Source organism: Rhizoctonia solani, chromosome 3 (assembly GCF_016906535.1).
Source record: "Rhizoctonia solani chromosome 3, complete sequence".
Classification (NCBI taxonomy): Eukaryota; Fungi; Basidiomycota; class Agaricomycetes; order Cantharellales; family Ceratobasidiaceae; genus Rhizoctonia; species Rhizoctonia solani.
Window position 1 is genome coordinate 627470 of NC_057372.1, and position 10180 is coordinate 637649.

At 49.2% G+C, this 10180-nt stretch overlaps 4 protein-coding genes across 4 annotated transcripts; 2 read left to right on the top strand and 2 right to left on the bottom strand.

The window, feature by feature from the left end:
* Positions 1-37: 37 nt before the first annotated feature.
* On the top strand, positions 38-726 carry RhiXN_02578 (RNA polymerase II transcription factor B subunit 3; the record flags this gene model as incomplete). The annotated part of the gene is made up of 2 exons (XM_043322395.1): positions 38-247; positions 310-726. The coding sequence occupies 2 exons, from the start codon at positions 38-40 to the stop codon at positions 724-726; spliced, it is 627 nt and encodes a 208-aa protein (XP_043177891.1).
* Positions 727-1014: 288 nt separating this feature from the next.
* On the bottom strand, positions 1015-2854 carry RhiXN_02579 (uncharacterized protein; the record flags this gene model as incomplete). The annotated part of the gene is made up of 11 exons (XM_043322396.1): positions 1015-1290; positions 1348-1452; positions 1504-1717; positions 1771-1831; positions 1884-1945; positions 1995-2086; positions 2137-2253; positions 2341-2438; positions 2493-2613; positions 2673-2701; positions 2827-2854. 11 exons carry the CDS (start codon positions 2852-2854, stop codon positions 1015-1017), a joined length of 1203 nt encoding a protein of 400 aa, XP_043177892.1.
* A 4338-nt stretch (positions 2855-7192) lies between these two features.
* RhiXN_02580 (NAD binding domain of 6-phosphogluconate dehydrogenase) lies at positions 7193-8523 on the bottom strand (the record flags this gene model as incomplete). The annotated part of the gene is made up of 6 exons (XM_043322397.1): positions 7193-7308; positions 7361-7478; positions 7529-7671; positions 7722-7783; positions 7880-8005; positions 8054-8523. The coding sequence occupies 6 exons, from the start codon at positions 8521-8523 to the stop codon at positions 7193-7195; spliced, it is 1035 nt and encodes a 344-aa protein (XP_043177893.1).
* A 445-nt stretch (positions 8524-8968) lies between these two features.
* Positions 8969-9778, top strand: RhiXN_02581 (uncharacterized protein; the record flags this gene model as incomplete). Its single annotated transcript, XM_043322398.1, has 4 exons — positions 8969-9073; positions 9125-9153; positions 9287-9564; positions 9651-9778. 4 exons carry the CDS (start codon positions 8969-8971, stop codon positions 9776-9778), a joined length of 540 nt encoding a protein of 179 aa, XP_043177894.1.
* Positions 9779-10180: the final 402 nt, after the last annotated feature.

Here is a 10180-nt window from a genome sequence, read left to right on the forward strand (position 1 = left end):
AGCCTTTAATTTGGTCAATGACATCGACGTGGCAGCTATGGAAGCCAAAATTGCCGAGCATCGCGCTGCGAACGCTGCGATCATCGAAATGAACGAGCAGCGAGAAGCCCGAGAGGCTGCCAATCTACGAGATATTGAAGAACGCGAACGACTCGACCGGCAGCAACGGGCCGAAGAAGCTCGTCGGGCGGAGGAGGAAGAGGAGCGTGAACGGGAGCGAAATAAACTGGAACTTATCAACCAATTGGTGTGTCCCTGTGTCCCAAGCGTTTCAGTATTTTGCCCATTTCCCCTCTACCGCATGTTCAGGAATCCAGCAACGCGCCCGCGTCACGGGTATTGGCTAAAGCAAAGGCTCAACAGCGTCAACGTGAAACAATGCGCAATGTTGGCTCGGCTGTGCCCTCGTCGTCGGCTTTGTTGCGGGCAAAGGCGGCCGCACGTGCCGAGGCTGCCGTGGACGTTCCTCACGTTCCGATTACAGATCATTGGTCCGCTGAGACCCACCGTTTCACTTTGAAAGAATCATACGACGACGCATTGTCGATTGGCGTTCGGGCTGATCCCCGCGGTGTGATGCGCGCCGGCGGATATATGATTGAACAGGCATGGAGCAGGGCTCTAAGCTGTGGGGTAATGGGCCTCGATATTCCTCCCTTACGAGGGGAAGGTCCTACACCGACCCTGCCGCATATCAACGATGGGGAGGCCATCCTGGCTACGTAAGGGACATGACTGAAACCAGATCGTTAGGCCTTCATGTATTAGGAATTGTGTCGTTTAATCTAATTTTAAACGATTGCGGACCAGGGTATCCTTAGCACCGGTTCCAGATATTAAGATTATTGGCTTCCATTTATTAACAGATGTACATGAGCGTGCTAACCCAATTACAACAGAAGATCTGTGGACGTGTATTATGAAGACAGCGGAACAAAGAAAATAAACAGCTTCAACACATGGGGACCAAAACAGACCAAACACATTAGATTTTGCTAACCCGGAAGGCCAAATCTAAGTACTATTCGGCCAGTTGCCCTCCGCCTTGAAACTGTCGATCGTAGCTTGCACTTCTTCACGATTGAACTGGGGGTGTGCGAGCGTGTACGGTATTATGCGCTTGAACTTGGTGTTGGAGTATGCAACCGAGTGCATCCCAAAGGAGTGTGATTCGTTAAATAGAGAAATAGGACCAGTAGGAGGGATTGGAGGGGTAGAATTCTGGCAGAGCGTGAACCAGGTTGAGACGTGCATGTCGTTTATGTCTTGGATCATGGCTTCAAGATCAACCTATTGGAATAATCAATATAAATGATTAAAAAAAAAGTCAATAGTGGATTGGCCTACCTTGGCCAACGTGTTCATGATAAATCCATGGAATCCAAATTTAACATCAAACATGCTGGCAATAAGCTGACCGATTGTTTGCTGCGTTGAATCCGAATCATCCACCTGAGAAATCTGGTCAACAATCGCATTGGAAAAGGAAGCCGTCCAGCCTACCAGGTTGAAAAGTGGTGCGACTGGCACGCTCGCAGGAGGTGGGACAAAGGGAACCTGAGAGCACTTGGCCCTGTCATTGAAGAAATGGATCTCCTCGCCCGCCTCCTCGTTGGCCTTCACACGGCCCCGTTCAGCAACCCACTTGGCGCAGGCCCACGCTGCTCCAGCTACATCGTCGACATGAATTGTGTTTAATCGAAGACCACCACTCCATCTGTTTAATCAGTTGTCAGCAGTGGCTTGAGGGGCTCTATTTTTGTTACTTACAGATACTTCATTTCGATATTTAAATGCTTGTACACTGGGCCAAGAGCGATGCGAGGCGTTACTAGTGATAAAAATTAGTTAATGTGAGATGGAAACAAGGTCAACTGGCTCACTTATTCCCCAATTGTTGCCTGGTCCATAGATAGCGCCAATGCGCAGTATTACTAGGTTCAGGCTAAAAACAGAGATTAAGACTACACTTGCAACTGGGACACGGTGCTTACTTTTCAATAGAAGCCAAAATACGAAGCGTCTCATGCCACCATGTCCCACGAGTACCCAATGGCTTGATCCTTTCCCTTTCGTCGTGAGTAACCTGATAAAGGAATGAGCACATATTCTAAATTGAACGTTCTCTTGAGCTACCTTCTCTATGGATGTATCGTAAAAAGGATGGGTGAGGCGGACATAGGCTTTGACACCTCTTCGAGCCGCCTCTGTACCAATCAAGTGGGCAATCATGGCCGTGAAATCAATTTGAACCTATTCGAACTGGCTGGTCAGTGTAGTTCAAATGATCATGACGCTCCTTGTAAAAGAGTGTTTACGCAGATCAAGGGGGATACTTACGGGGTCTTCTCGCATATAAGAGAGCTCTCCAGTGCAATCAAATACGTAAGAGTATGGCTCTTGGCCTTCTGGAGGATCAAACACTTTGGAAACGACAGCTGGCACGAAGTATGTCAACAATAAACAGAAATCGAGGGCTTATGGAAACACACTTGGAATTTTCAGATTGGCTTGCTGATATTGTACAACAGGATTCTCAAGTGCGCGCCTGGCAGCACTGCCGATATATGTTGTTGGTGGATTGACTGAGACTTTGTCGGCAATGCGGAGGTTCTGTAATGAGATAATGTTAATTAGCCATTGGTTGGGTGGACACAGGGCACAACACGCACCGAGACAAGAGGCTCCCCGTTCTCCGGAACTAAGTATGTTATGAGTGATTTGGCGCATTGGCTCATTCCCCCTGCGTATACCAAAGACAGAAATACATTCGAAAATTGCTTCGATTAGCACAAGGCGAAGCCAGTCGAGTATAGTCCCACTCACCGAGAATCAATACATTAGGTTTTGACATGGTAGGCCAGCGCTAGGGAAACGGATATCAAACTAGATGATGTGGACAAAGAAAAGGATAATACGAGCAAGAGGTGCAGGGGGATCAGGTCAGTGGTGGTGGCCTTGATCAGATATGTAAAGTCGGTGTTGAGAGGGCTTTGGCTCAGGGTCGAGTTTCGAGTCCTTTTTTGGAAAGCCCATATCGACTTGAAACATCATTCGAAAAACGACCATCTTCCTGGTGCTTGGTCATCCCCTCGACTTCTTTCCAGGACAACAACCATCAAGCCCACCTCCAGGTCTTGGTGTATGTTCTTGCTTCTTTCTCTAGTGCCGGAGTTCGACCTGTTGTTGTTCCTCAATCGTCGATTACTCCCGGTTCCGTTGTCATTGCAACGGCTCCTCCTAAATCTGATCGCCGAGTCTAGTACCATGTATATGCACACTCTCTGCATCTATGTTCCGGGCCGTTCCTAGGCGACGTAATCGGGCTCGCTCACTCCGAGACCGTCCCTTGATTCAGATCTTTCTTGTACAATGCTTCTCATCCACTGTAGGTGAACAAACGCTGCGCCTCCGACGTCCGCCGTGGTCAACTATGTCACCACCTTGTCTCCACTCCATGTGAAATATCATTCGCTTGTCATATTTTCTGATAGTGGGGCTCGCGTATACAGCCACACATACGCTCCAATTGCCGGTCGATCATGTCATTGCGTGTACCATGCTTCCTCAAGTACTGTACCTGAGTACGCCGTATCCAACCGAATACTGTCGTTCGAAATATAAGCGAAGCGACTACCACTTGGTAAATAAACTCGTATATCCGGGCTGTTTATGCGCCAGCGAGGTTCTCCCGAAACACAGATGAACGTCACGCTAGGGTGGCCACTTGATTTTTACCGTGGGTTCTATGGTACACATATATATGTAATTAAAGTTAAGACCATTCGGGAAGGTCTACTTGAACGCATGTTCAGGGGTTCATGGGGGAACAGCGCCATTTGTGGACTACACGCAGCTGATTTGCAGAGAGTTTAAACTCATTCCGGCTACCAGATACCCGCCACTCATACTCGCACGTCAGACTAACTAACCTCACCAGTCGGTGCGGTTTTGTCTTACCGATCAATACGATCGTCATATTTCATTCTGAGATTGTTTCAAGTCTGTTCAGCCAGGCGGCATGAAAGTCGGCGGGGTCCGTGGTCCAGTTCGTATCTGTGCCCATCTGCAGCTCGGCGCGGTCTGTGACTTATGCCCGTGCATGGATCGTGGCGGATTCTCGGAATCGCGCCACATGTTAAAGCAGAGCAGCACTGCATGGATAAGAATCGAAATGAAATTATTCGACCGCCCTTTGTGCATGATAGTATACTCTTAGTTGATTTCAAATAATTCATTGATCCACCTCCGGCTCCGAATCTCATGATTATTCCAATAATGGAATGGCCATCCTATCTTCTTGACCTTTAGCGCCCACTACGAGTGCCAAGCAGAGGTTTGGAGCAACGGTTGTCGTAAATGGTGATAGGTGAATGCAAAAGAATTACGGCTCTGACAATAGTTACCAATGAGCCACTATATTTTTGGCAAGAAACACTCACACTAAAATCCAGGGTGCTACACCAACACTTCAAATGGTTTTGCCTTGCTGCGTGTGTGGTGCCATTGCATTGACAGCCGCAGCACACATAGGGTATCGCTATTCTATCTTCACGTAATTCCAGCGATTAGAATTCAAGTTGGTACAATCGCATTATTCAATAACGTCCGTCGCCGGTGTTCGAAACGAGGCTCAAGATTGTTTTTATCATGTGTTGCATGCGGCATGTACGCCCAAGTCAGTTACCTGTGTGTTAGAGAATGAAGGAGGCGTTATGTAGTAAAGACCAGCCATCGCACACAATAAGTAATAATGGCGATATCGATATGCCCCGCACGCTCCACCGCGACAGTGTTCCTCATTTCTCACCTATATGCCCCAGCTTGGAAGAATCACGCATATACTTATTGGTACACGACTATTCCTAATTTTACAAACTTCCCCAAACCTTATTTTGTTGACCATGGGGGATTCAGATTCACACCACACAGCAATTACAGCACGGCGAAAAGGTCCGCCTGAGGGACCGGTTGATAGATTACCGGTACAACTCGCAAACTCGTCGATACACGTTGGAAATATACGCCTCTCACGATAGAGGGAGGCTGAACGCTCCATGACCAACGACGCAACCGCTTATGGTCAGCTAGCTAAGGAGCCCCACTAGTTGGCGCGATAACCAGGGGTATCGCTTAGGGGGGGTTGTTCACGTGTGAAAACGCTTCAACTCCATCGAGCCCAGACCGAACTGACTAATGCCAATTATGCATGCGCGCGCGTCGATAAGTGAATCATCATATATCTGCTTCATCGTGCTTAAAGAGGGGAAACGTTTATGCCTCTAAGTGGCTATACCGCTCTAAGCAAGATAACCGCTCATATAGATTTTTTTTTTACAAACGTGGCAACAAATGTAATATAACCAGGGCTGTACGTCTCATCTCTCAAGTTCCATGACCGCTTAGATTAATTCAATCACGCACAGACAAAATCTGTTATGTTTCGAGACATTGTGTTATATCAACCCATAAAATAGCTCAGGTTCAATTTCAGCCACTTGGATCTACAGCCACGTCGATGGCCTGTTGGACGCCGAGCCCCCCAACCTTCATGGTCATAACGATCGGTATGAGGAGCCACATTATCATCTGGGGGAACTTGCAGACCAAAACATCAACTTTCAAACATCCAGATGAAAAAGTTTAGGCGCAAACAAAAGGTGCATTGTCCCGTGAAAAGGTCCGGATTGAGCACCCCGATATCTGCCCTCAGTCTTCTCCCCATGCAGATCACAAGCAAAGGTCGGAGTTGAGTGTGCCCGAACTGTCCTCTTGTCCCCTCTTCCCTCTGAATAAACACGCACTGCTTGCCATGATCGATCAGAGGCGATTGGTGCTTCTTCATTTAGCTGGACTACTTGACATGAACTATATCGTAACCGATCCGAACAGCTCGCATTTCGATCTCAGCGCATAAAACTATATGCATGTACGAGCAAGGCCCAGCTGTATGCAAAACCCCCCAAGTTGTCTTGCACTCTACTTGTTTATTCAAGTCGGGTAGAGCTAGGTACGAATTGCCAATTTACACCAAGGGTATTCTCTTTGCTTTCAAAGTAAACTCAAGACGTGGGTTTTTCTTAATCATGATCGTTGAACTAGAAATCGCGGAGAGGGGTTTCTCCCCCTCCATCCGTCACACTATTTTAGTGGTGTCGAGTGAGTTTTTTGTGCTGTACTTAGTGCAAGTTCTACTGCGTATTAATGTTTCCTTTTAGCACCAGGTCCGAGATGTCCTGTTTTGATGGATTTATTTTTGGGGGGCCGCAGAGTGCGAATCAATAGGTTTACTCGTGGACTCTGCGACGAATCTCTGCGCTGATTGGTCTAAAAAAAAGGTGAGCGTAGTACATCGCGGCTACATGCGGGTTCATTTCGACTGACAGCACATCGTACAAATGTGCGTGGGCATATGCTGTAACCAGGAAGAACAATAGACACAAAATGGGGGAAGAGGCATATTTAGAGGTACGGAAACAGGAAGGATCGTGATTGGGTTCATTTTCAGCCAGGGAGCTCGCAATATCAAGTAAGCCAAGGAACTATTCAGGCTGTGCACCGACTGTCGACGGTTTCAGACTACGGATACCAAGGTTCGTGGGACTTGCCTCCCCCTCTGCGTCTCTCTCCCTCTTGCACAGCTACTAGGATGAAACCAAGGCGAAGCGCCATCTCAGGCTCACATGATACACGGTAACCGGGCCCAAAAATCAAAAAGGGTGACTCTTGTGTTATATTCACTTGCCTACCGAGGAAGGAACCCAACCCCGCAACCCAAACGAAGATCAAAAGCCTAGGCTCTATACGGCCCAGGTCCAGGCCCCCCTAACAAGCTTTACCTTGGTGATGGATAAATATTTACAATTGTGTCTTCGTGGCCTGCCGCCGCAAGTATTCATATACGACTGAGAAATCTCTGTCGGCAAACTTTGGTGCCCCATCTGTTGTGTCTTGATTCATCTGCGTGTAGATCGATTGAGCTGCATCGCCAAGTGGGAGAGGCGTACCAGCTGTCGCGCTGCGTGTTGAGCGAGGAGCATATCCTATCGTAGAAAATTCCACGTGGTGAGTCGCTATATGCGGAGGGGAACCCAAAGGAAGAAAGCAAGGAGAAAAAAAAAGTGGCTGATGTACCTTTTGCATTAGTTTGGACGCAAATCCGCCTGAATGCGGCAGAGGGAAGTTGAGTTTATTATGTCATGCGGGTGTGTGTGAAGGACTTGCCGTGGAACTCTCTTTCGCATGGGGGTGACTTGCCAGGGAGTGCCCCTGGTACGGGATTGTTCACCTCTGAGGACCAGCATCGACCTGCATTCACAGTGAGTATATGCAAGAGTCGTGAATATTCGCTAAAATATACCAGTCGATGTGTTTATAACCCCAGCGAGGGTATCTGGCGACAGACCCAGTCGGGTACCTAGGAGCATGGCCTCGGCCACCACGATCTGCTGAACTCCGAGAACAAGGTTGTTGCAGATCTGCGAGCAGGCGTTATTTTACGTCGTGGTGGGCTAGACACTGGGGTTACCTTGGCCGTGAGTCCAGAGCCCGAAGGACCGCAGTGGACAATGTTTCGACCCATGTGGGACAAGAACGGATGGGCTCGTTTAAATCCCTTTTCGGAACCACCAACCATAAAGGATAACGTTCCAGCTCTCGCACCAACAACGCCTTTTTTCTGGTTGATCAAAAGTTGATTGATCTGTAGGGCAAGGGCTTACCACCAGAAACTGGAGCGTCTACCATGTCTCCGCCTGTAGCCTCGACCTGTGCAGCAACATCTCTGGCGGCAGTTACATCTGTTTATACGATTTCTAGTCGAGTCTCTATTTGACGAGTTTCGTCGGGGGGACGTACCTAATGTGGTTGAATCACGTACAAGGACTGCACGCGTTCGGACCTTTTGTTTACACCCTGGAGGATTCCTCTCTCGCCAAGATATACGTCTTTCACCTGAGGAGTCGAAGGAAGCATGGTAAATATAGTATCTGCACGTTGGGCCACTCTGAAAAGGTTCATGAGTCATATCCATGACCTAGCCGATTCGACTTACTCGGATGGAGAATCAGCTACTTGGACGAGCACGCCCGGGAAGCGGGTAGCAATATCTTGGGCGAAGGTATCGGCCGTTATCCTATTGACATCACAGACGACAAATACAGGGGGATTGCTGCTGTTCGCAGCGGATCCCTCGGTATAGACCGTAGCGGTTCGAGTAAAAAGATTGTCCGCCATATTCAAGCCCATCTGAAAACTCATCTCGATCCATCGCTTCGCAGGGATAATCTCGGACGCACCTGGCCCAATCCAATAAACCCCAGGGACTGGCGTGGTCTGTGGGTGGCATTTAGTACGGCATTGAGCGTCCTGAGCGTCGGACGCATCGTGTGCAAGTGTCACGGTCGTCGAATAGGCGGGGGGCAGGCGGGACTCGATCACGCGGGGTAAGATCCGCACACGTGACCATCGGAGTTTTCTAAGCACAAACTCGGGAATATCAGGGGTGACCGGGGGCCGGTGCATGTGGCGCTTGTCCTTACGTGGTTTTTGAGCTTCTGGGGGGACCCCCCTGTGCGATGGTTGAGACTCTCAGGCCCTCGCTTGACCTTGGCTACCATGCGCAATTAGAGCGGGTCTTGGAATCCTGGGACAGCAATATAGTGGTCGACAAGAGTCATATTGACCAATCTATACGTAGGAAGAGGTATACGTAGTCGGTGGATATAGAGTATAGGAGATCCCCCGCTGGACTGCTTCCTACCGCTCCGCACGATTGCCGCGCCGATTCCGAACGCATCAGCTGCCGTGTTGTCGAGTTGACTTGTTCCACCACCACCCGGAGGTTCGGATTGTATTGCCCCCCTTCCGGCTTGTGCCATTTTCAGCCACGGCTTAGCCAGTGCCTATACCAGACACCATCGTCGCGGTGAAAATATCGATAGTCTGATTGCCTATTGACTCGTACATTATGTCCTCTACACGTCCCCCCCTGACCCGCAACTCAACTTCCCCCGGCTCCTTTATGGCTGCCGGGACCGAGCCCTGTCATCACCCGATGACTATACCTGCGCAAGTATGTCCTTCTGCTTTCTCTCCCTCTTACCCAACTCATTCCTCCAACCAGGCGGATCCCATACCCGCGCGTATGGCTCTGTAGATGGGGTTTCTGCCTGCGCTTCTCCCAAACCCCAATCCCGCTATCCCACCCCTCCACACACTACCTCTCCGCCACACTCTAACGCGTCAACTCCTGACTCATCTGACGAAAACATACCTCATTCAACAGCCTCCCATCAGACCTCCTCTCCCAGCGCATCATACTTTCCTCACATGGTCTCCGCTCGTCCAACCCATCCAACCCAGACGGGCCCATAGTATCCATTCGAGGCTCCCGCTCTCCCACAGAGGACCAGCGAGCACAGCCGGACATACAGGTCTCCCCCTCCGCCTACTCTCTCGTCGCACACATCGGCAGAGGGTTCCACCCAGAGTGCATCACCATATCCGCAAAGAAAGGGAACGCATTGGTAATAGTCGCCGACAGATGGGACATGGAAAAAGATTGTAAGTTCTCTGGGCCATTGAAAGAAGCCAGCCCCTGCAATTCCGCAGGCGTCGAACATGCTTTGACTTACGCCATCTTGCCTCAGGTCGATACGAATGGGTCTGGAGATTCGATCGGGATGCTGACATGTCCTCGGTCCATGCCAACTATGACTCGGGCGTACTAAGAGTAACTGTGAAGCGCATCCCCGGATATAGATTAGGCAACCTTTAGACAGCCTTTTGCTTGACCTTTGCATTTTACTTCTTCGTACCTCAACTCACTGTATCTCATCACCCTCGGCCGGACTCGCAGCAACTCCAATTTCTCTTTAAGTTACTACTTTTTCCCACTTTTCATATCTAATTTCTGTTGCTCCTTTTTTCTTTCCCAAAAGTCGTTTCGACCACCGCGGAATGTTTTTATATTTCTTTGCTTTCATGTTGTCTTGTGACAGGGTCACTCTGACCCTGTGTTGGCGCTTTTATCCTCTATCTGTCTGGTCCTCTCTTTTTTTTTACTTTTTTTTTTTTGTGCAGCCCGCTCTCTGTCTCCTTTGTCCTCACGCCTCTTGGCGTCATCTGTACATGTATCACCGTCTGTTCTACATTCAAACACATTAACGCGCTAACTTCG